Here is a 26914-nt window from a genome sequence, read left to right as displayed (position 1 = left end):
TCTTGTATTTTGCTAAACATTGTCGCACATCTTATCCTTATCGTGGTAATAGATCTATGCACCTTTTTCCCTTGCTCATACCGATGTTCTGGGGGCCTTCTCCTACTACTTCCTTATCTGGTTTCGTTATTTTGTTTCATTTGTGGATGACTATTCTCGGTCTACTTGGACTGTTTTGTTAAAACAAAAGAGTGCTGTTTGTGATGCTTTTAAGGAGTTTTATCACTTTATCAAGACTCATTGTACTCACATCAAAATTGTTAGATCGATAAGGGGGGTGAGTACATGTATGGGGGCTCCAACATTTCTTTTCTCGATAAGGGCATCATCCATCAATCGGCTTGTGTTGACACCCCACAAAGAAATGGGGTGGCTGAACGCAAAAACCGCCATTGCTGGAAATCACCAGGAGTCTTCTTTTGTATACGCGGCCTAAGACCTTCGGTCCGATGCCCTTCTTACCGCTGCCTTTCTTATTAACCGGATGCCAAGTCCACTCCTGCTCCAAATCCCCTCGCTCTTCTTTCTCTTCAATCCTCGAGTTTTTCCTTATCTCCACGCTTTGGTCAGTGTTTGTTATGTACATGTCAACAAATCAGCCCGCACTGAAGCTTCGATCCCAAAGCTCTCAAGTGCATCTTCTTAGGCTACTCCGATTCCACTAAAGGGTATAAGTGCTACCATCCTTCTTCCCAAGGCGATTTCTCTCCAAAGATGTCACCTTCTTTGAGTCTATTCCTTTTTTTCTTCTTCCCTCGCCATTCTATTCAGTTGGGGAGAGTATTAGCAGCAAATGCGGATGTCATTCCCTTCCTATCCCCTTTGCTTACCTCCACTTCCCCATTTCTATTTGATATTGGAAAGTACAAAGAAGTGGATGTTGTGGATGATGTTGATGTTGATGGTATTGGTGATGGTGATGCTAGCGAGACAAAAGGAATACAAGGGGATAAGATTCAAAGAAGATGGTGTATTCACAAGAGGCGAATGCTTGTTGAAGGAAAAAGGGAAGCAACCACGGTATGTCGACCCCGCCAAAACCCCTCTTTGATCCACATCCTCGCCTCATCCTCTTCAATGTAATCCCTCTCCTTCCGAATTAGATCTTCCCATTGCTATTAGAAAGGGGAAGAGAACCCGTACTAATCCCATAGCCCAGCTTTGTTTCCTATGACTCCATTTCTCCTACAGGTGTTGCTTTTTCCACTCGCCTCGAGTCTTCTTCTATTCCCAAAATGTCACAGAGGCCTTATCCAATCCAAAATGGATGCAAGCAATGATTGAGGAAATGGTGGCTCTGAGAAGAACAATACTTGACTCTTGTTGATCTTCCTGTGGGGAGAACTCCATTGGATGTAGATGGGTTTATACAATCAAGTATAGATCCGATGGTGCAGTGGAAAGGTACAAAGCTTCGGTTGGTTGCAAAGGGTATAGTCGGGTGTATGGCATTGACTACCAGGAGACTTTGCCCTGTAGCTGCATAACTCCATCGTGGGTTCTTCTTTCAAGAAGACCAATAAAGATTGGCTTGTGTACCAATTAGATGTGAAGAATGCATTTCTTCACGGAGATTTAGCAGGAAGTTGTGTACATGCAGCCTCCACCTGGTTTTAAGTGTCCCTCACCAAGGGAAAGTGTGTTTGTTGAAGAAAGCTCTTTATGGCCTAAAGCAGTCTCCTAAGGCCTGGTTTGAGAGATTTAGACAAGCCATTCTCAAGAATGGGTATTCCCAGTCACGCCGACCACACCTTGTTTATCGGAGAGGTAATGGTACGATTACAGCTCTCATTTGTCTATGTTGATGACATTGTGGTGATCGGGAATGATGTTGCTTGAGATAGATAGATTGAAGTCTTATCCGGCTAACATGCATTTGAGATCAAAGACCTTGAATCTTAAAATACTTCTTGGGTATTGAGGTATCTAGATCAAGGAAAGGGATCAACATTTGCCAAAGGAAATTTGTCTTGGATCTTCCGAAAGAGACAGGGATGATGGGGTGCAAACCAGCCACTTCCCCCATTGATCCGAATCATAAACTTGGTGATGAATGTGGTTCTTCTCTTATAGATGCAAGCAAGTACCGAGGTTAGTTGGGAAACTAATCTATCTCTCCCTAACTCGACTGCATATCTTATGCAGTTGGAGTGGTGAGTCAATTCATGCATGCTCCCGAGTGGTGGACATCCGGATGCGATATCGCATCATCAAATACTTGAAATCCTGTCCAGGAAAGGGCCTTATTTGCGCTGCATGACCATTGCAGATTGAAGGCTACACAGATGCCGATTGGGCTGGTTCGCTCGACAGAGATCTACTGGTATTGTACCTTCGGGTGGTAATCTAGTTACCTGGAGGAGCAAGAAACAACCAGATTGTTGCTCGATCTAGCGCTGAGGCGAGTTTAGGGCCATGGCCCATGGAGTATGTGAGCTTATATGGCTAAAACGACTTCTTCACGATTTGAGCTTAACTAAGGGCCAATGAGACTTTATTGCGACAACAAAGCTGCCATAAGCATTGCCCATAATCCGGTTCAACATGATCGAACCAAGCATATTGAGGTCGATCGTCACTTCATTAAAGAAAAGTTGGATTACGGTGCATTTGTACTCCCTTTGTGAAAACAGATCAAGTAGCGTATATCTTCACCAAGGGTCTCTCTTCTAGTCTATTTAGTACTCTATCAGACAAGTGGGAATGTATGACATTTATTCTCCACTTGAGGGGAGTGTTAGAGTTGTTAGAATATCTTGTATAGGGGGTAGTTCGTCATTGTCTAGTTATAAGACATGACTAAGTTGTATTTTTATTTTATTGTCTTATTTCTCCTTACCTCCCTAGGGAGGCTTGTGTAATTTGGAAGACTTAATGAATGAAGCTAATATGTGTGTTGAGAATCACTCTCAACACACATAATCGATTCTCCCATTCTCTCCTTCTTCTTCTTCTTCTTCTTCTTCTTCTTCTTCTTCTTGCTGTAAACTTCTTCTCTTACCAGATTCGATCTACCTTTGAGTTTCAACTAGGGATGTTTGTTGTTGTTCGAGTGCTTTGGAGGTGGTTCTAACATTAAAAGAGAACTCTCCTTCATCAGTTCAAGGCTTGAAGAAGGTCCTTTATGCTGGTGTAGTGTTGTAATGCTGCCCTGCTCTACTTCTGCGATTTTTTGGAGTCTCTCCCCTTTGAAGATCAAGTCTCACTCTTACTGGAGATTGATTGTTCACCTTGGAGGTTCCATTCTAGCAGCCTTGGTCAACATCTATTACATGTCTACATCAGCAATTACAGCCTCCTTTTCCTAAATCGATCTCAATTTCAGGGTTTTCTAAAACCCTGACAACAATCGATTTTAGGGTTAGGGTTTTCCTATCAAGCTCATATTTTGAGGAGAGTCTTATACATATCAGAGGAGTATTCAACCCATATTTCAGCATCATTCATCAGTTATTTTTGGAAAAAATTCAGGTTCATTCCTATGGCTTGATTTTTCCAATTATCAACCTATTTTCCTTGTTCTTATGTGGCTGGCTGCTTCAACTACTTATTGGATCTACTGAGTGATTTTCTTATATTTGCTGGTTCTATTGATCTTTACTACCTACCTTGCTGGTTCTATTGATTGGCTTCTGTAAGCATGACTGGTTGACATGTTACTGCTGCATTTATGTGGACTACTGCTGTCCTATTATTGAGACTGAGTATCCTACTATTGGAGATCAAATTTCTTTCATTATTGAAGAATCGAATCTACTACCCTGGAGATCAACTTATTTGGGATTACAACAGTGTGTTTCAAGGTTATTGGTTGCAACTACGAATCTATTCAGTTATGTGAAGCTTTTTTGGTTGATATCCGGCTTACTTTGAGAGCTTGATCCTAGCCTTATTCACTAATTCAGATCTGATCCAAGTTTTTTGTTGAAGCTTCTTACATCCATTGTTGTCCAGATATCTTCATCAATTCTATTTAGCATGTGGGAGTTTATAGTTTGGAATTTTGCACACTGGTTCTTCCTTTTGTGAAGATCGATCAAGTTTTTGAAGAATGGTGCATTCTCCTTCTAAAAATCGGACCTGTTTTTTTATAATTCAGATCTGATCATTGGAGATTAGTGTTTTGGAATTAGTTTGATCGATTGAAAAAGGTTGAAGATTACTATGTTGCATTGTTTTTGTTCATGGTTCATTACCCCATTGCTCTTTTCACTTTACTACCTCCCAAAACATACCTTTGGCATATACCCATAACCCCTTTGGAAGTTAATGGTATTCTCTAATTTGCCATTTCTTCCTTTTCCATTACCCTTAGCACCTCTTGGAAAATTCTGGAATATTATGTTTTTGTCCTATCTCTTACATCGTCTCTGTTATGTCCACGTGTACTATATGTGAGGGGGGATTATATACAGTACAACTGCAGACATTGTAGAAGCAGAACTTACAGGAACATTTGGTGCAAAACATAAAAGATCAGAGTTTTCACCATTGCCAATGGGTATCTACTTTGTTATTGGGTTGAGTATGCCGTAAGGGGGAGATTGAAGTATTAAAGTATTAAAGATGTTTGGTTATTGCCTGCCTATATGAGGTTCTACAGTTGGGTTGATTTTTTCTGTTGCTTGATTCATCTGCTTGCTGCTCTAGTTGCTTATCTTCAAGATTATCAGTCAGAGATTCATCACTGTACAACTCTTAAAGATTGGTGAAAGTCTGCTACTCAAGTCTGCCCAGGTTTTGGAGACCTATTTTTTTCAAGTTCTAAGTTCTTGAAGGTTTATTTGGGAGCTGCATTCATCTGTCAAGCTGGATTCTGCTGCAACTTAGTTTTTTCCCTTTTTTTGTTCAAGTTGGGCATTAGTACCTTGTATGCGCCAACTTGAGGGGTTAGCGTTATTAGGAGTTATTTTTTCTTTAGTTCAAGCTGGATCTTCTTTCTTTGCTTATTTGTATAATCCAGCTTGAGGGGGAGTGTTGGAATATGTAATCCAGAATACAGTGGGGGTATTCTAGTATTTTTGGGGTAGTTTTCTTCTTCTTATGTTATTGAGTGTAAGTGGGCTATGTGGGTTTTAGTCCCACATCGCCTAGTTTAGTCTCTTTGTAATTTCCCCTGTAATAGAGGGGCTAACCTATCAATGAATACAACACATTATTTTCTCTCATTCTCTCTTTCTAATCCACGATTCTGCCAACATGATGATCACTGGCAGCTTGGTAAACACATCCTACGTTATCTTAAAAGCACTTGCACTCATGGTCTATTGATCAAACGCTCTCCGTCTCGCTCTGGCTTGAAATTGTTTAAGAATAAAAAAAACATCCGACTTATGAAGAAGAGGATAAAATCAGATATATTTCATTATCGTCCATGAAAATTACATAATAGTAGTGACCAAACAAAGATGGGATGGGGAATGCTCCCCATACATTATTGTGAATAAGATCTTAGGGAAATAAGCTTCTACTCTGCATCTCAGATAAAAAGAGACGACGTGATTTACCTAACTGACAAGCAGGACAAATACTACTAAGACGGGACGACAGACACGGAAGAGCATTTATTTTCAGCATATGATGGAGAAGACTCTCATGCGGGTGACCTAGGCGACGATGCCAAACATCAAGAGGCGTGCGTACAACAGCATTGGCGGAGGGAGGAGAGGGAGGATGAAGCTCATTGAGGTCCCCTTTACTCGGACCGGTTAAGAGTGTTGATCTGGTTGCCTGATCCTTCACAAGAAAATGAGGGGTGAAATTCAAAGAAAACATTATTAGCACAGGAAAACTTCTGAACAAAAAGGAGACATTTAGATATAGAGGGAACATGAAGTACATTATGTAAGTGAAAGAATGTGAAGAAAGAGAAGGAAAATCAGGGGTGACATGGTGTGAGGCACCAGTGTCTGGGTATCAGGGTAGAGCAGTGGAAGGATATGAGGCGTAGGAAGCAAAGGAGGGTTAGGATGACCATAGGGGATGGTGGTGTTAGGGTAGGAGGGGAAGGTATAGTGAATGGTGGGGGACGAGGCAACATGTGAAGATGGAAGGTATGATGGGGTAGGGTAACAAGCTCGAGGGCGGTAGAAGCAGCATTCGGTTGAGTGGTTTGTGCGATGGCAAATAGAGCACCAGAGGCGTCCATAGTTCTGACCATAGTTAGCAAAAACGGGAAAGGAAATAAAACGGAGTTTTACGGTACGGGTTTTAAAGGGTAAAAAATTGCAAACGGACGGTCAGATAAAACGGCCAAAAAAATAGAGAACGGTAAAAAAAGGAAAACGGACGGTACGAGTTTTAAACGTTTATATTTCAAAAAAACGGAACCAAAAAAACGCTACTATTCTCATATAAATTGAGGAATTTTTATTTGAAATATATGCTTCTATTTCCGGTATCCATGCATTGACTTTGAGTTGAAGGTGATATCATGAAAAATGTAGCCCTTCGAGTCATCTTTACGTCGGTGAAAGAATCAAGCCGATCAGAGTTTGGGAGAGAGAGATATGGTCAGTTAAGTCTAAGGTCTTAAAAAACGCCAAAAAAAGGGGAACGTATTTTAAACGTGTTTTAAATGCGTTTAAAACAAGAATGCTTGCCGTTTGCCTTTTTTTACCGTATGTTTGAGAAGCATACGGCAAAACGTGTTTAAAACGGTAAAATACGGGAACGTGTTTAAAACGGAGTTTTAAACGCGTTTTTGCTAACAGTGGTTCTGACCAGGGGGACCACCATGGCCCCTACCACCACGACCACCCCGTCCACCTTGGTTGGAAGGGAGGGAATTGGGGGCAGTAGGGGTGGAGAATCATTGAGAATTGTGTGCCGCTGGAGAGCTTGCTGTGTTGACAAGTCAGTGAGGCTCAGCTTGTGGATAGAAGAACCGTGAAGGAATTCGTGACTCAATAATATTGCATGGAGATCATCATAGGAGATGGGATCAGTCCATGTCAGAAGAGAGGATACCATGCCGCGAAAGTCAGATTTCAGTCCACGAAAAACATGGAGGTTGAAGGTATTGAGCAGCGGCATTGAGTTTGCCAGCAATAGATTTGGCACGTTGCAAGAATTGGGAAACAGGCTCATCGGGCTTTTGCTGCAAGTCTTGTAAGGCCATATTGAGAAACATGAGACGATTCTCAGACGGAGAAGAGAAAGTTGTGGAGAAAGATTGCCATATCTCGCGACTCGTTCGTTTTCCAAGCACAAATGGAAACACTTCTTTAGAGAGGGAAGCAATAAGGAGACTGCGAATCATCGAGTCTTGGCGACTCCAGGCAGCAGCAGCGGTTGGCTCAGCGGGGATTGGTGCCATCGAGATGTCCAAATAAATTTTGCCCATCGAGAAAGGGCTCAATTTGGGTTTGCCAAAAAAGAAAATTCTTTGAAGTGAGTTTAATAGAGATGTAGTGATGTGCCTGATTGAAAGGAGAGGCAGCAACACCAGCAGTAGTTGAAACTGGGTGGGAAGTTTGATCGAAATCGGCAGTAGAGAGAAGGAAAAAGAAAGAAAAAGAAAAACTCAGTGGAGTTTAGATGGCTCTTGATACCATGTTAAACTCAATGAAATTGGATACATTACTGATACTCCCAAAGGAGTATTTATAAAACCTAGTCATTCTAAACTAGGAAAGAGAATAATGCAAAATATACATGCAATATAGACTTTACATCTTATAGGATTCAGTATCAAACTTGCTAATCTATATCACATGTGATGGTAGAGCGGCCAAGAAAGGAAGGTCGATTGGATTGTCTGGAATATTCTCAATACTGTCTAGTCCTTTTTTTTTTGGTTTTTTAAAATACATTGAAAACAAGTGATGTTCAAGCATCATTTGTAAAACCTAACACGATGCAGAGAAGAATGGAAATCACAAACACAAGCACACAATGTACACAAGGATTTACGTGGTTCGGCAAGGTTGCCTACGTCCACGGTGAGATGAGATCTGTTTCACTATCAATGGAGAATAGGGTTACAGTCGCTCGTTCCTCACACCTCTCTCAGATTTTGCAATACAGAGAAAGAACTCTCGCTACAGATTTATAGCGAAAACCCTATACAGGAAATTTACCGAAATACCCATATAGTCCTTAAAGGAAAAACCCCCGGAGGCTCCACACAGCAGTCCATCATCAGAGGTCAAGACACCAAAAACCTCAACATCATTTTATATTGAGAGGAACGAAAATCATAAAAAACCTGCTTTGCAGACAGAGAAATCCTTAATATGGAATCAACAACGGTTTTAAAAAAGTATATGCTTTGTTTCAAAAGTCTGATAAAATAAATACAAGGATGCCAAAGACAATCTTAGTTCTTGAATTTTCTTGAAATAAATTATTTCTTGGTGACCAGAGTCTATTTTCTTCTACCTTTTCATCTAGTAATTACAATTTCTTATTATGTTACTCCTCCTTTCAGTATTCTATGCCATTTTCGAAACTTTCTTTCCTTTTCAGTCATTTCCTGTATTCTTGACAATCCTATATTCTCAACTCAACAGTCAACTCAGCCTTATCCCAAATGAATGGGGTCGGCTACATGGATATTCTTTCTTGGAAATCCTATATTTGTAGGAATTGTGAATCTTGTACAGCCGTCCTATACTCATAGGAATTAGAAATCCTGTACAGTCTTGTAACCTCAGCCTATTAAACTTATCGACCATCCACATAGTTACGCTTTTTGTACAAAATAAAAAAAAAAGAGGATGCTCTTTGACTTTCAGTTTAGAATATTGGTGCAAGAAGGTTTTGAGAATATCTTACAGTAGAATGGGACTCTACAAATGTGATTGGGTGGCGGTGAAGGCAAACAAAGGAACTTTTTGGCTCCATCACCTCATTAAATGTATCAAACATTTTTACTTCCCTCATGAACTCTGCATTCCATTGGAAGCCCATATTGGCTGGTCATCTTGCTTACAACCTCATAGGGCAGATAGGCTTAGAATTCACTTTCTAGCTTGGATTCATAGGAGCTTTTTGCCTTGTATTTCTTTAGGACTTCCATATCCTAGGGGCATACCTTTCATCAGGTAGGCTTTTGATGTAGGACAAAATATGAAGAAAAAGAGGCCAAAACACTGTTCACGTAAACAGTGTCACAGCCTCTTATTTTGCCTTGGTGGAATATTATTAGAAGATTATGTGGGGCCCAAGATCAGATTGCATGGTGCTTTATGTGTGGGGATATAGGATAAGTTTAGTTTCTATTTTAGCGTAGATCTAGTTTCTATTTTGTTAATTATTTGTTTCTAAATATTAGTTACTATTTTTATGTCATAACAGTTCATGCAGAGCATCCGGCTGGTTCAAGTCCACCCCTGGTCCAATAGCCCAGGTTCAAGTTCAGACCAGTTCCAGCAGGTTCAAGAACAGTCCCACTCAAATCCAAGCAATTTCGTGGACCCTTGGTGTTAGAGTTATTAGAAGTTATGTTCTAAGGGTAGTTTGGGAACTAGCCTGTTGACTAGTTGCTCTAATATGTAATTTCTTTCTTTTTACCTTTTTACTCTTTACCTCCTTAGGGAGGTGTATGTAATTCTGTTATTTCTATTAGTGAAGCAATATAGGTGTGGAGAGATCTTTCTCATACACAACACATTACAACTCAAACATTCTCCTTCTCTTCCTCTTGCCTCCAAACTTCTCCTTCTCCCTTCTTCTTCCTTCTCCACCTTCTTCCTCTTCTATTACTTGTTTACCTAATCTAAAACTCAACTTCGTATCAGAGCAGGTTTGAGAGTCGTGTTCTAGCTCCTCTCTCCTATTCTTTTTCTTCTCTTTGAAACCCTAGGATACAAAGGGGTTCAAGGAGAAGATCCCTATGTAAAAGATTGCTGAAAGAGCATGGAATAGGTTCGATTTGACCTATTTGTGTGGTTGAAGCTGCTGTTTGAACTCTGTTGCAGCTCCCTTATGTCTTTGTAGCTCTTACAGCTACTACAGAAATTTCCGCCAGCCAGAAGTTGCAGCTCTTGTTTCTCTCTCATTTCAGATGTGTTTCAGCCTTGGAATGGCTCTTTGGAATCACCCAAGAGTGCTTATCAGGCACCTTAAGTCCCTCCTTGCAGCTTGAAGTTTCTATTGGAACTCTCTCAGTTTTTATGGAATCTCTGTTCTGCCCAGGTAAACCGAAACTGCACTTCCTCTGTGTTTTTTGTAATTGGGCTGCCCTGTGCTGATTTCTTGGTTGAAGAATGATAATGGCCATCTTGTTTGAGATCTTGGAGCTTTTTTGAGCTTGTATTACTTCTTGGAAAGTGTTAAGGACCAGCCTATATCTGTGTTTTTCCTTGCTGGACTTTCTGTTTGGTATTGGACTCTTCTATTTGGGTTGAGTGTGTACTCCCCAACTGCTGTCTGTTATCTGTTTCATGGTCAAGTGCTCTTTCCCATATAATATGGCTGATACACCCACATCTGAGATTGGTTCGGCTGCTTCACAGCGCCTTCCCACACCTCCTCCAGTTGTTTATGAGAACATACCTACCCAGATCTCCTTTGTGAAGCTTGATGGTACCAACTACTTGGACTGGTCACACTCTGTGAGGTTGTCACTCAAGAGTAAAAGAAAACTGGGATACATTACAGGGACCATTACAGCTCCAGAGCCTGGTTCACCTACCTATGATCAATGGGAGGCCGACAATTCTACAACCATGACATGGTTAATCTTCTCCATGACTCCTGAGATTGGACGAAGGTTTATCAGAAAGGAAACTGCCAAGGCAATCTGGGACAGTGTCTCCCAGACTTTTGATAGAGTGGGTGACTCTGCTAAGGTCTATCAGCTTCACCAGAAGATTAACTCCATGAGGCAGGGTGACAAGACAATTTCTGAATACTACAATGCCTTTCTTACCTTGTTGGAAGAATATGACCACTACAGGGATCTCTACTTGAAGGATCCAGAGGATGAAGCTAAGGTATACCGGACTCTTGAAAAAGAGAGTGTCTTCACTCTGCTTGGTGGCCTGAACCCTGACTATGAGCCCATCAGGCTTCAGATCTTAGGCCGATCTCCCTTTCCATCTCTTAGTGAGGTGTGTAGTTACTTATAGAGTGAGGAGACTCGGCGTGTGGCTATGGAACCAGCTCCAGTATCCTCTCTTGAGAGATCAGCTCTCCACTCTAGTTCTTCTAGAGACACCCGTGGAGGTGGTAGAGGCCTAGGGCCTAACCGTGAGGTAGCCAACACAGTGGAGACAGTTGGTGCCAGTGGAGTTGGTAGGGACAGGTTTAAATGTGATCATTGTGGGAGAACAGGACATACCAAGGATAGGTGTTGGTCTCTTCATGACCGTCCTCCTGGCACTCGTGGTCGTGGTGGCCGTAAAGGGGGAGCTCGAGCTCATTCAGTGATGACAGAGGCAGATACTACACAGGATGACTCCCTCTTTATGGATACAGTGGTCCGCATGGTCATGTTACAGCTTAGCACATCTCCTACACCTACTGCGGCCAACTCCTTATCATCCTCAGCCTTACAGTTCTCCACCTCAGTCCCTACTGCAGCCCAGTCTTGGGTCATTGACTCTGGTGCCCCTGACCACATGACTGGTACGTCCCATAATTATGATACCTATACCATTTGCTCTGGTAAGGATAAGGTTAGGATAGCTGATGGCTCCCTATCCTCCATATCTGGTAAGGGTAGCATTCCTGTCACCTCTTCTATTTCTCTTACTTCAGTTCTTCATGTCCCTAATCTTGCAGTTAATCTTTTATCTGTGAGTCACCTGACTAAATCTCTGAACTGCTGTGTCACATTTTTCCCTTCTCACTGTCTTTTTCAGGATTTGGTGACAAAGAGGATTATTGGTAGTGGACGTGAAGAGCAAGGCCTTTACCTTTTTTACCTTTATTTGTCCACAGCTTAGTCTTTTGTGTGTGGAAGTACTGATAGTAGTTCTGTGGAGTCTGTTATGTTATGGCATCGTCGTCTTGGCCATCCATCTTTTGTTGTAATGAGGAAACAGTTACCTCACTTATTTTCTTCTGTTGCTTCTTCTCATGTTTTTCAATGTGAACCATGTATGTTTGCCAAACATTGTCATTCTTCTTATCCATATCATGGTAATAGAACTGCTGCTCCTTTCCATATTGTACATACTGATGTTTGGGGACCTTCCCCTACTACCTCTTTATTTGGTTATCGTTACTTTGTGTCCTTTGTTGATGATTTTTCTCGTGCTACTTGGACTGTTCTTATGAAACATAAAAGTGATGTTTGTGATGCATTTAAAACCTTTTATCAAATGATTCTTACTCAGTTTGACACTCATTTCAAAATTGTTCGATCTGATAAAGGGGGGAATACATGTTTGGTGGCCTCCAAACCTTCTTTACTGATCATGGCATTCTCCATCAGCTAGCGTGTGTTGACACACCCCAACAAAATGGGGTTGTTGAGAGGAAGAATCGCCATTTATTGGAGGTCACCCGTAGTCTCTTGTTTGGTATGCATGTCCCCAAGACTTTTTGGTCTGCTGCTCTTCTCACTGCCTCTTTTCTCATCAATCGCATGCCTACCAAACTTCTTGGTTTCAGCTCTCCCTTGGACATCTTATCTCCCAAGGTTTCCGCTTTCTCTCTTCCTCCTAAGGTCTTTGGTTGCATTTGTTATGTGCATGTAAACAAATCTGCACGCACTAAGCTTGATCCCAAAGCCCTCAAGTGTCTCTTCCTTGGATACTCTTCTACTACCAAGGGTTACAAGTGCTACCACCCTTCTTCTCGTCGGTGTCTAATCTCCAAGGATGTCACCTTCCTTGAATCTGTTCCTTTCTTTACCCCTTCTCAGCATCCTCTTCAGGGGGAGAAGTGTGGAAGTGAACAGGCTGCTGATTTCCTTCATTCTTCTCTCCCTATCTCTCCTTTTATGTTTGACATTGGTACACACAAGACTGTGGATGTGGTTAATACTGGTGATCAATCCAGTGTGAATACAGAATTGGTGGTTGAAAGTGGTCCTAGTAAGGAGAAGGATTACCACATTACATACAAAAAGGGTGAAGGCATACATAACCAAGGAAAGCAGACCTACTAAGAGTCCTCCTTGGATCCAGATCCACATCTTGAGATTCATCCTTCTCAATCAGGTGATATCCCTTCTCCTCCATCTGACTTAGATCTTCCTATTGCTGTTAGAAAGGGGAAAAGAGCTTGTACTAATCCCATAACCCAGTTTGTCTCCTATGGTGCTCTTTCTCCCACAAGTATTGCCTTTATTACTGCTCTCTCTACAGCTTCTATTCTCAGGAATGTTACTGATGCTATGTCTGTTAGCAGACCAGAATTAGGCTGAATACTTGGATGATTAATTCACCCCAAGCTCCACTTTATTTATAAGAGTAAATAAAACATAAAAGGTTGTACATGAGCAATGTGGGACTAAACCCATATACAAAACAATCAATTAAATAAAGGGAAAAAAGTCCAGGGGTATTCTGGCTATATCTAACACTCCCCCTCAAGTTGGAGCATATATATCATGCATGCCCAACTTGACTAAGATAGGATGAAACAGCTTGCTATTCAGCTCCTTAGTGAACACATCCGCCAGTTGATCAGTAGACTTCACAAAAGGAACACAAATGAGGCCAGCTTCAAGCTTTTCCTTGATGAAATGTCTGTCAACCTCCACGTGTTTAGTGCGATCATGCTGGACAGGGTTATGAGCAATGCTAATGGCAGCTTTATTGTCACAATAGAGCATCATTGGAAGATGGACAGCCACACCAATATCCTGTAATAAGCCTCTAAGCCATAGAAGTTCACAAATGCCTTGGGCCATCGCACGAAACTCGGCTTTAGCACTGGACCTTGCCACAACATTCTGCTTTTTGCTACGCCATGTGACAAGGTTCCCACCCACAAAGGAACAATAGCCAAAGATAGACTTTCTGCCAGAAGAACCAGCCCAATCGGCATCAGTATAAGCTTCAACCTTGAGATGACCATTTGGAGATAAGAGAATTCCCTTCCCTGGAGCAGACTTCAAATACCTCAAAATATGACGGACTGCATCCATATGAGAGGAATAGGGATTATGCATAAATTGGCTCACCATACTTACAGCAACTGCTATGTCAGGTCTGGTGTGAGAAAAATAGATTAGTTTGCCCACTAACCGCTGATAACCACCTTTGTCGACAGGTTCACCTTCTTTCTCCCTAAGTTTTGTAGTAGCATCCATAGGAGTATCTGAAGGATGACAACCTAGCAGCCCTGTCTCAATCAATAGATCAAGGACATGTTTTCTTTGAGAAAGAAAGATGCCCTTTGAAGAGCGAGCAACTTCTATCCCTAGAAAATATTTTAGAGAGCCTAGATCTTTGACCTCAAACTCACAACCAAGGAGAAGCTTCAAATCCTTGATAGCAGCATCATCATTACCAGTCACCACTATATCATCCACATAGACTATGAGTAGAGTAACCTTGTCACCAACTTGTCTGATGAACAAGGTGTGATCAGCATTGCTCTGCTTGTAACGTATGGCCCAACACTTGAACACGGATCTGATCATACTCCACATTCAAGCCAGCCAAAAAATCATAGACTCTAATCTTGTCCACATGCTTCTTATAGGAGGTAATATTTGTAGCGGTACTCGGGTGGAAGTCAGAAAAGTGGTCCAGCTGCTGCCAAAGGCTACGTAAAGTAGCATAATATTTAGAGACTGTCAATTCCCCCTGAGTAGTGTGCAGGACCTTCTTCCTGAGTTCATAGACCTAGGCATCGTTGCCAAGTTGCCCGTAGGTTTCCTTGCAAGCAGACCAAATCTCTGCATCTGTATCAAGAAGAAGAAAATTATTCTGTAGTTCTGTAGTCATAGAGCCAACGAGGTAGGACATGAGAACTCCATTGTTGGCCAGCCACCTGTCTCGAGCAGCTCCAATCTCAGTTGGCATAACACTGGCACCAGTAATATGCCCAGTAAGGCCACGGCCAGCAATAGCAAAAGAGGCTGACCGAGACCAAAGCAAGTAGTTAGTGCCATCCAACTTGATTGGATTAGGAGTAAAATTATGATAATCTGATTTACTGTGTCCATCATCAACAGTAGTAGTAGTCGAATCCACAGAGTCACCCATGAGAGCAGTATAAAAGCCCAAAATATAGAGAGAAGCTGTTATGAAGAGAACCCCACAAAAACCTGCAGTTGAAGGGTCTATAATTGGAGCAGCAACAGCAGTAAATAGCAGCAACAGCAGCAAAGTGAACCCTTGGATCGATTCTTACAGAGTTTAAAAAACCCTGAAAGAGCTGAAATCGATGTAAGGAAAAAAGGGAACAAAAACACTGCAGATGGGTCTGAAAATAGGAGATAATAATCTTCTAATAATGCTGAAGCACCCTGCAAAAAATCAGCAGCACCTGAAACCTGCAAACCCTAGATCGATATTGGTTAGGGTTTTGAAAAAACCCTGGAATGCTGAAATCGATAAAGGGTGTGATATGCCAAAAAACTGATCTGATGTAGTCCCAACCAAGGTCGAGTGAGTCTTTAATAGTGGAGAACAAGTCTTCAAAAATTCAGAAGCAATCGAAGTCACCAGCCCCTAGATTGATGGTTGTCAGGGTTTTAGAAAAAAACCTTGTTTTTGAGGAAAATCGATCTTAGGGGGTCTTGAACAGATCTGATGATAGGAACAGATGTCGACCTGCTGCAGTTCTTGATCTTCAAAGAGGAGGAATGATCCCTTATAGCTGAGATGGAATCAATCCCCAAAAACTGAAGAAACCAAATATCGCAGACAGGTAAGGGTACCTATCGAGTAGAAAATCAACTCATAAAAACAGAGGTAATGGAGGGCAGCAACTAGATCTTTGCAGATCACCTCATTAGTGCTGCCCTAATGGGAGAATGAAGAGCAAGAGAGGAGAAGGCAGCAACCGAGAGAGAGAGGAAGATGGCTGAGATCGAGAATGGAAGAGAAGGAGGGATGGGGAAGGTCCCTAATTCGAGTTCTGCTCTGATACCATGTTAGCAGACCAGAATTAGGCTGAATGCTTGGATGATTAATTCACCCCAAGCTCCACTTTATTTATAAGAGTAAATAAAACAAAAACATAAAAGGTTGTACATGAGCAATGTGGGACTAAACCCATATACAAAACAATCAATTAAATAAAGGGAAAAATGGGTATTCTGGCTATATCTAACAATGTCTGACCCAAAGTGGAGGCAAGCTATGTCTGAGGAGATGATGGCCCTTGAGAAGAATGGTACTTGGCAATTGGTGGACCTTCCCAAGGGACATGTCCCAGTTGGATGTAGATGGGTCTATACAATCAAGTATAAATCTAATGGCAGTATTTAAAGATATAAAGCAAGGTTGGTTGCCAAGGGGTACAGTCAAGTCTATGGGATTGACTATCAGGAGACATTTGCACCTGTGGCCAAGCACAATTTTATAAGAGTCCTCTTATCTTTGGCTGCCAATAATGATTGGTCATTATATCAGTTGGATGTGAAGAATGCTTTTCTTCATGGTGACTTGGAAGCAGAAGTGTACATGCAAACCCCTCCAGGCTTCAAAATGCCTTCAGCTGAAGGGAAGGTGTGCCTCCTCAAGAAGGCACTATATGGTCTCAAACAGTCACCAAAGGCATGGTTTGAACGCTTCCGACAGGCTATTCTGAAGAATGGGTATTCCCAGAGTCAAGCTGATCACACTCTCTTTACCAAGCGGGGCAATGGTACCATCACAGCCCTCATTGTCTATGTTGATGATATTGTGGTCACAGGGGGTGATATAACTGAGATAGGTAAACTGAAAAGCTACCTGGCACAGCAGTTTGAGATCAAAGATCTAGGCCCCTTGAAGTACTTCTTAGGAATTGAAGTATCAAGGACCAAGAAAGGAATTAACATATGTTAACGGAAATTTGTTCTTAATTTGTTGACAGAGACAGGGATGTTAGGCTGCAAACCAGCAAATTCTCCCATTGACCAGAATTATAAACTGGGAGAAGATTGCGGTTCTCCTTTGGTTGATGCGGGAAAATACCAAAGACTAGTGGGGAAGCTTATCTATCTTGCTATGACACGCCCAGATATCTCCTATGCAATGGGAGTTGTGAGCCAATTCATGCATGCTCCCAAGAGTGGTCACTTGGATGCTGTGTATCGCATTCTTAGGTATTTGAAGTCTTCTCCAGGGAAAGGACTGTTGTATGCTAGGCACAATCACTTGAGAGTGGAGGGCTTCACTGATGCTGATTGGGCCGGCTCCATTACAGACAGGAGATCTACCTCCAACTATTGTACCTTTGTGGGAGGCAACTTGGTTACATGGAGAAGCAAAAAACAACATGTTGTAGCCAGATCTAGTGCAGAGGCAGAATTTTGAGCTATGGCTCATGGTGTTTGTGAACTCATATGGCTGAAGAGACTTGTTCAGGAACTGGGATTTGATACTGAAGGCCCTATGAGACTCTACTGTGACAACAAGGCTGCCATCAGTATTGCCCACAATCCAGTCCAACATGACCGAACTAAGCACATTGAGGTTGATAGGCACTTCATCAAGGAGAAGATAGACTCTGGCTACATTTGTACTCCATTTGTACAGACTGGGTGATCAGCTGGCAAACATCTTGACCAAGGTTCTTGCTTTTCCTCAGTTTAGTACTCTCTTAAGCAAGCTGGGAATGCATGATATATATTCTCCAGCTTGAGGGGGAGTGTTAGAGTTATTAGAAATTATGTTCTAAGGGTAGTTTGGGAATTAGCCTATTGACTAGTTGCTCTAATATGTAATTTCTATCTTTTTACCTTTTTACTCTTTACCTCCTTATGGAGGTGTATGTAATTCTGTTATTTCTATTAGTGAAGCAATATAGGTGTGGAGAGATCTCTCTCACACACAACACATTACAACTCAAACATTCTCCTTCTCTTCCTCTTGCCTCCAAACTTCTCCTTCTGCCTTCTTCTTCCTTCTCCACCTTCTTCCTCTTCTATTACTTGTTTACCTAATCTAAAACTCAACTCTTGGGACTGCCAAGTCTGGTTCACAAGTCAACAACATTCTAGAGACTTTTCAATCCCAGCAGTGACTCCTCAGTTCCAAGAAATGTCTTTTAATTTTCCTAGTTTTTAGTTAATTACCTTTTCATATTCCTAGGCAGGTTTATTGCTTTCTTTTATTTTGGTCTTGTTTGTTGTTCCAAAGTCTTGGAACAAGTCTTTAGTTTTCTTGGGGTTAGTTTCAATGTTTTGGGGTTTGTTTCTATCTATGGGGGGTTGTTCCTAGGTATTGGAATTCCACTAGCTTGGGAATTCCAAAAGTCTATTTATTTAGATTCATGTAACCAAAGGTTCAACTGAACCTTTTCCTCCCCTATATAAAGAAATCGTGGGAGCCTTCTTTAGCAACCAGTTGAAAAAAAAAAAGGAACTTCTCTTGAAGATTACATCCTGTTGAACTCAGGTGGGCTATGGATCTCAGCAACTACATCCAAAAGTGGATCTTTTTTGATGGACCTAGGTGGACTCCTAAGGTGGGCTCTAGTGGATCTCTAGTAGCCAAAACTATCTTTAAATTTCTGTTTATCTCCTCAACCATATCATCCTTACCATACCCATCATCAATCACATCTTCATCACCATCTTTCCTTTCATTCCCCTTCATTTGCAGCCTTCATCTTCATAAATCCCTCCAACAGTGGCCTTCTTTACTTTCCATTAAACCAGATCTCGACCCTGGCAGCAGCCAATTCTTGACTGCACCAACAGTTAGTCTCGATTTTATTGAAGCTTGAGAGGCAAGTTATGCCCTCTATTTATATGTAACAGCCCTTAGAGGCTCCCCGACGATTTTTAGTAGATGAATGAAATTGCTTTTGAGCACAGAAATTCTCCTTGCCAAGTTGAATGACAATGAAGGGCTGAAGGAGCCTGGCTGAGAGAGCCTAATCCACCTATCCCCTACCTTCTGTTTTCTTCTCTTCCTTTCCATTTATCTCTTTGTGCTGCTGAGTTAGTGTGGTTACTACAATCACTGAGAAGATCATCCAAAGGCTGCTGCTGCTGTTCCAGTGTTGTTGCTGCTACTGTTCATCACCAAGGAGGATCGAAGCACACTTTGTTGGCCTGTTCCTGTCCTGCTGCCAGGTACAATCGAACTTGATTTGCCTTGAAGACTGACCTCTGTTTCCAGCAGGGTTTTGAGGATTGAGTCAGACCCACAAGGAGTCCACCCAATCTCAGTTTGAGCCCTTGTGGCTGGTTGGATTGCTCTACTGCCTCAACCTTCTAATTTCATCACCAACTCAGATATCCTCTGTTGTTCATCAGATCTAACTCAAAATTGCAGCAAAGCCTCCTCTCCAAAGGTCCTACACTCTATCCAAGTTAGAGCCCAAGCTGGTGGCTGGTTTGGCCTGTAGAGTTTAACCTACTAATTTCGGCGTTGCTTCCATATCTTCCAACTCCACCATCGGAATTGGATGCAACTTTCAGCAGTGCTTTCCCTCCATACAGGCTTCCTTCAATCCAAGTTTGGTTTCATTCCCATGCCTGGTTTGGTTTGAAGCCCTAACTTTCTAATTCTGCCCTTGTTTCTAATTTTGGTTTTGTGGGTTATTTGGGACTAGTATTCTAGTCCTACATTAGCTTTCCACTTTGTCCAATATTTTCTCATCCTTCATTAAAATTGGGTAATACAAAAAAAGTATTGATCTATAGATGCAAATCTGATGCAAAAGTTGGATTCTACTAATTACAGACATATCAAAGAATTGTACAAGTTAGAAGCTTTCTCCTTGCGATTTAGTCAGTACTTTCTGAGTTGATGATGGATTTTTGGGCTTTGGCTTTTTTATCTTATTGTTGCACTGTAAGAAACTTTTTTAAGCATGGGCCAAAATTTCTGCCTGTTGTCTCTGCTCCTTTTTATCTAGGGTTTACTTGTAAGTAGTTGTGTCAGTAAGAAATATCATCATTTAACTCTATATGTTGCATTTCTAACTCATAAAGGTGTACTTTCCAGGCCGTATCATATTATTTTCATGGTTTGATACTTGATGAGGGGAACACAGAGAAATCTCATGGGATGGCCGTTGCTGCTCTGCAAGCTGCAGAGGAGCTTCTAAAAGAAAGTAAGAGGGTCTGTGAAGCCTTCAACATTGCTCCTCCTCTATCAAGGTAGTTATTGAGATCTTTCTATGTGCGTCTTTTCCTTAGCCACCCACCATGTGAAGTTTTACTAGATCATTATCTTGCTCTGATAGGGAATGTTTTAGACAAAGAATGTAAACATGTCTTGAAAATAAGAAGAAACAATGTAAGCACGAATCTTGATTCTGAAAACCAGAACAGGATTAATGCAGCAGAGCTGTAGTAGGGTGAAGCTTGGTTTAGTTCAGTTGAAGCCAACTCTAGAATCTAAGCGATTACTGTTCGGCGGTTTCTTTCCTATTTTAGCCATTTTATTTGATAAGAGAAGTAGTTTTTCAAGGAATACCCATTAGCTTATTGCAGAACCTATAATTTGTACTTCTATATGGGATACTTCTTCCATTTTGTGCTCACTTAAAAGTTACTCTAGATGAAATTTCATTTTCATCCGATAGATGGTTGTGATATATTAGTGGTAAATACAAGTTGCTTCCTAGGATCATGAGGGATGATGTGACAATACTCCATAAATGGTTCCCACCAACTCATTTCAAGGCCATTACTATTGGAGTAATCTAAATTGTCTGAGATTGTGAGAATATGATTAGATGTGAACCTTTTGGTCTGATTTTTGTGCCATGCTTCATTCCGGATGTGGGTCGCATATACTTTGATGCAGATTGATGGCCTAGGTCATGTAGGCTATTGAAATTTATTCAATTCTTAAAATTAATCACTGAAGTAAGGTCTTAGCTATGTTTGGTAGAGAAACTTTTGGAGTTACTAATTAAATTTGATATAATGCTCCAGTAAGTGTTCTATTGTTGTGTGTTTTTAGAAGTTATATGAATTTATGTAGGTCTTGTCCTGAATGCAGTTTGTCCTAAATAAATTGTTGTTTGTTTCCCTTCTATTAGAAAACTTTATGTTTGGGTTCTTAACTTGTAATCATGTGAAATTATCGGATTCTGTAGTAAAGAAAAAGTGTAGAAAGTTCAGAATTTTCTACTGACTTAAATTAGCCTACCGTTTTTGGTGGCAGCTAGAATTCAAAACAAGAATGTTATATCCTAAAGATACACCTATGCTATAGTTATCACTAAATAATTATTGTCAATGCCGCTTGAGGAGATTCTTGTAATAGGCTTCTATATCCAGTAAATGTTTCTCACTGAAAGATGTATAAAATATTTTCCAGATTTGGATGTCTTGAAAAATATTTTCTGAAATATTCAAATTCAGCACTAAAAAAAGGTAAGATGAGAAGTAACCCTCACAAACCTGCCGCACTTAGGTTGATCCAGAGAGCAACAAAATTCTAAACTCTGAAGCTTCAGGACTAAGAAGCTAACCCTTGATGTCCTTAAAATCAACAAATAGCAGATTAGCAATTCAAATAGACAGCAGAAGAAATCATTAAAATTCACGGATGTGCAAACAACCTTCCAAAACACAGTTAAACAATTCCATCCAACACATCTAGAGTCATATTGATGGTGGAGTTGATACCCAATAATTGACTAAAAGGGATATCATTTGATCAGGTTTGTAGGTTGATTTTTTCAACCCAAAAGTACTGTCAGAACAGTTGGTTTGCAGATTTCACTTGAAATCTGATTTTTTTTTTTTTTTTGGATGAATAAATATTAAATTACGAAGAAAAAAGAAGGAATATACGAGCCCAAAGGCAAAGCCGAAGCTAGGAACTAGCTAGGGCGCAAAATGGATAGAGGGAGACCCCAGGAGACAACAATGAGCTTGTTCCTTGGGGTGTCATTCACATCCGAGGGGGGGAGGGATCTGATCTTAGATGAAACATCGAAGAAGATGGCCTTCCAAATCGTGTCGAAAGAGCGGGATTTGGACGTCCATCTTCTGAGGTTGCGTTCCATCCAGATATGGGAGATAGTGGCGCAAAAGGCAATCTTGTCAACCGAATCACAAATCGTCTTCCCTCCAAACGTCATGTCAATCCAGATCCATTCCCTGCTGCGGGAGAGGGGGGAGCGCCGACCTGGCCAACAGTGACGAAGAACACGGGACCAGATGGAAGAAGCAAAGGGGCAGGCGAAAAACAGGTGATCTGCATCTTCAGCCCCATTCCAACAAAGACAGCAACTGGGGTGAACCTGAAGGTGCCGATAGATGAGGAAGCCTTGGGTGGGAAGGCAATTTGCAAGGGCGCGCCAGGCGGTGAGACTATGGCGGGGGATGTGGCCTCTAAACCAAACAACTCTGTGCCAAGGACAGGGGGACCCTCTATGTCTAACCAAGTCCCAAGCGGAGTGAGAGGAGAATCTGCCTGAGGGGGAGTAGAGCCAAAGGGTGGTGTCACCTCTACCACGGTGCCCAGGGGGGATGGGGGGGAGGGAACTCCAAAGGTCAGCAAGGGGGGGAGGGGAGTTGGGGGGGGACCAAGAGCCATTGGAGATGAGAGAGGCAACAAGGGAAATCTGATTTCTTAAATAGCAGAAATATTTCAAACAAGGGATGATTTAATTTACACTGCTTGGTTAGAATAATATTTTTGTCAACGGTCCTCTGTTTGAGCCACATAGCAGGATGATTTAGCGATTCTTACTGTTGGATAGACAGGTCTTTGTTTGGAAAATTACGTGACAAATTTCAGAACCTAATTCAATTAAATACCTTCCCATGTATTGATATGCCTACTTGTATTTTTCAGCCATCCGTGTGTGCCCCTGCACCCCTGCACCCGCCCGTAGTCCTTATATTTCAAAGCTTTATTTTTCCATTTGGCGTTATCTGTTTGGGCAGAAACTTGACACGTAGCAAGGGGACATTGGGAACCATCCTTCCACATGGCCTCATCCAATCTGCCAACATGTCAGATATTTGGGCAGTTGAGATAAGCTTGTCTCAACGGGCCATGAGGAGACCTTTGTCCGATAAACAGGGTTTAAAATCTCGTGTCGTCTCGCCATGTCGGGCTGTTTGAGATTTCCGAAATATGGTATTTTTTCTGCCATATTTCGGTACTCCATCTCGGTGGGGTTATGGCCATATTAAGGCTTAATACTTCATGTACACCCTTATTTAAGCTAAATAAACACATTAAAACCTTCATATTGCAAAAAACTGAACTCAAAGTGGTGTTTTGGGTTTAGACCCTTGATTGACAATATACTGTCGGACCCTGATGTATGAATAGTTAAATACAAATTCTTTAAGTACTAAAAGACATAATAAGAAATTTAAACAAAGTAATGAAACAAAAATAAAGTCAAATGTAGCCTTTAGTTTAAACTTTAAAGTTTAAACTCATAAAGTCATAAGTGCATAAGTTCATAAGTCATAAGTCATAAACTCAATAATAGTTGGAATTTGAATTTCCAACTATTTTTATTGGATTCAAATGGGGGAGGGGTATTTGCTTATTTATGAGTATCTTATGAAACATTTACTTAAATGATATTTGGCATAAATAAGGGATGATTTTGGAATCTCGGCGGAACCTTGAACTATGACTACCAACCTAAGGTCCGAAGTCAAACTACTATTTTGGGTGTGATTTTTAAAAAACTAAGGGTTCCACTATGTTTATAGGGCCTAAAATAGGCTGTATTACAAATTTCATGATCTAATTAGGTCATATGGCCACTGAAACCAAGCGCGAAATAAATAAAATACACAGTTTCGACCGAAAGTAAGCCCAAAGCAATCTCATGTGACAGCAGTGAAGAGAATATTCAGATTCCTGAAGGGGACCATGGAGTGTGGTTTATGGTATTCTAGTCGTAAGGATTTCATTTGTTTTCATACTCAGATGCAGAGTGGGCAGGGTGTGTAGATGACAGAAAGAGCACTAGTGGTGGTGCATTTTATCTGGGCAATAACTTGGTTGCATGGCACAGTAAGAAGCATGAATCTGTCTCCCTATCTACAGCGAGGCAGAGTACATAACTGCATTTCTTACTGAACCAAAGTTCTGTGGATGAAACAGTGTTAAAAGACTTAGGCATTCACTTGAGCAAGCCAATGTCAGTATATTGTGATAGTACAAGTGCCATCAACATCTCTAAGAATCTGGTGATGCATTCATGTACCAAACATATAGCTATCCGGTATCACTTTTTGAGAGAGAAGATAGCTAAAGGAGAGATTCAGTTAGATTTCATTCCTATAGCAGAGCAGGTGGCAGACATCTTCACCAAACCATTGCCCAAGGAGGTATTTGAGTACCTTCGCTTAAGTTGGGAGTAATTACTCTTCCCAAGCACTGAAGTGTGCCGAGGCACATTTGGAAGGGGGAGTGTGCTCTATTGCAGATTTTTACTCCCGTATGGACTCAGGGGGAGTCATTTGAAATGTCCTTTGGATTTGTTGTCAAAGGGGGAGAGACCTTAAAAGAAGAGATGCCTTAAAGGTGGAAAGAGTTCTCAAAAAGAAGGGAGAGAGCCCCTTTGATATGAAGCAAGAGAGAGTCCTTTTGAAGGTGAAGAAAGATCCCAGAAAGGGGGAAATGTGGTGCAGAGATCAGGGACATTCTGTGTGTGTCATTGCTGTATTCTCTATGCATGGACTGTGTTCTTTGGTTTTTGAGTGTATTGCTAACAATTCCAAAGGGGGAAATTGTTGAGCAATGTGGCGTGGCTGTGGTGTTGTTCATTGTTGTCAATACAACCAAAACACTCCCATTGTGAATGGTGAACGTGAATGGTTATGTAATGGGTGGTGTTAAAACTCTGTAGAACTGAATGCTTAGATGATCAAAATCGATCATCCAGCCCCCTTTATTTATAATAATCAAAATTACAACTTATTCATAATGAAAGTAGGAATGCCCCCTTGCCTATTCCTATTAGGATTCCTATTCCAACTAGGAATCCCAAAATAGAAATCGGCTAGGGGAAAAAGACAGAAAAGACAGAAAAAATAATAAAACTAAAAGATAAAACAAACAAAACCAAAAGGACTAAATTACCCTATTGGGTAAAGTAGCCTATCTTAACACTCCCCCTCAAGTTGGAGCATAAATATCATCCATGCCCAACTTGACAAGAATAGGGTGAAAAACCTTCCCATGCAAGCCTTTAGTGAACACATCAGCAAGCTGGTCAGCAGACTGCACAAAAGGAACACACACCAGCCCTCTTTCCAACTTCTCTTTAATAAAATGTCTGTCAACCTCCACATGCTTGGTACGATCATGCTGAACCGGGTTGTGAGCAATGCTAATAGCAGCCTTGTTGTCACAATATAACATCATGGGAAGAGGAACAGGAGTACCAATATCTTGTAATAAACCCTTGAGCCACAACATCTCACAAATACCTTGTGCCATAGCACGAAACTCAGCTTCAGCACTAGACCTTGCCACTACGTTCTGCTTTTTACTACGCCATGTAACAAGGTTGCCACCAACAAATGAGCAATAGCCAGAAATGGACTTTCTATCATAGTAACCAGCCCAATCTGCATCAGTATATGCTTCGACACGAAGATAACCATTCGGAGACAAAAGAATTCCTTTTCTCGGTGCTGACTTCAAATACCGAAGAATCCGGATACCAACATCCATGTGAGAGGAATGCAGATCATGCATGAACTGACTGACCATACTTACAGATACTGCTATGTCAGGTCTTGTATGAGACAGATAAATGAGCTTACCAACCAATCTTTGATGGCGACCTTTGTCGACCGGTGTTCCCTCCTTTTCTTTAAGTCTGGTAGTAGCATCCATAGGTGTATCAGCAGGATGACACCCTAGCATCCCAGTCTCGGTCAATAAATCTAGGATGTATTTCCTCTGAGAAAGAAAGATGCCTTTAGAAGACCGAGCAACTTCTATCCCTAGAATGTACTTCAGTTTTCCCAGATCCTTTATTTCAAATTCTTGCCTGTTAGAAGTAAGGGGGAGTCGTGAATAGGCTAGCGTCAGCCCCTATTCATGATTCCCCTATTGGGGGTATTTTTGTCTATTGGGGTTATTTATTTTAACCTATTTAATAATATGTTTTGGGGGGCAGTTGGACTCACGGCTGCAGCCCCTATTCTGCAGATTCTCTTCTTCCTCCTCTCTTCTTCTTACTTCTTCTTCTTTCACTTTTATAACATGGTATCAGAGCTAGGACTGTAGAGGTCGATTATTCATCCTCAATCCTCTCTCTGTTCCTGCGGTTTAATTTGTCTAAGCTTGCGGATTTGAAGAATCAAGGTTTTGGAACTTCTCGTGGTCTCATCTTGAAGGGGATGCAGCACCCTTTGCTGCAGTTTTATGGTTTTATTTGAGACTAGTTCATGACTATATAAAGAACTTGGTCTCGGTGGTTTATGTTTTGGATTTGGATTGAGTTGGATTGAGTTATTGGCTGGCGTGTGTTGCTTGTGATTGATTGGAGGTCGTAGAAGGTTGTATCACCTTGCTGCCCTACAGTTTCAGAACTGTTTGTATTTACAGAGGTGTTTGGAAGTAAGAAGTGGGTGCTGTCCATTAATTTGCAAGTTCAGAAGTGGTTGCTGTCCATTAATTTCACTCTGTCCGTGACTTCTCTGTGAAGATTTATTTTGGTTTATTTTGGTTTAGTTCAGCATGGGTGATGCAAAGACTACTGTGACAGAATTGTCCTCCTCTTCTCATCGCATTACCGAAAGGAAACTTGAAGGGATTTCTAATTTTCAGCAATGGAAGAAGGTGGTTCAATTGGCCTTGACGGGGCGTGATCAACAGGATCATCTCACCAAGCCAAAGCCTGAAGGAGACACGACATGGGATACGGTGGATGCAAGAATATTGAGTCAGAT

General features: G+C 41.3%; 1 protein-coding gene across 2 annotated transcripts in view; it reads left to right on the top strand.

The window, feature by feature from the left end:
• LOC122645868 overlaps positions 1-26914 on the top strand; it is an 82039-nt gene that overhangs the window by 43685 nt on the left and 11440 nt on the right. For both annotated transcript variants that reach the window (XM_043839264.1, XM_043839265.1), the window contains exon 11: positions 20019-20173. In XM_043839264.1, coding sequence (XP_043695199.1) covers positions 20019-20173 — 155 coding nt within the window. The remainder of the gene's footprint in view (positions 1-20018; positions 20174-26914) is intronic.

This window comes from Telopea speciosissima, chromosome 11, assembly GCF_018873765.1.
Source record: "Telopea speciosissima isolate NSW1024214 ecotype Mountain lineage chromosome 11, Tspe_v1, whole genome shotgun sequence".
In the NCBI taxonomy this organism is placed as follows: domain Eukaryota; kingdom Viridiplantae; phylum Streptophyta; class Magnoliopsida; order Proteales; family Proteaceae; genus Telopea; species Telopea speciosissima.
Note: the sequence above shows the minus strand (reverse complement) of the source record. Positions and strands in the feature narration are given on the sequence as shown.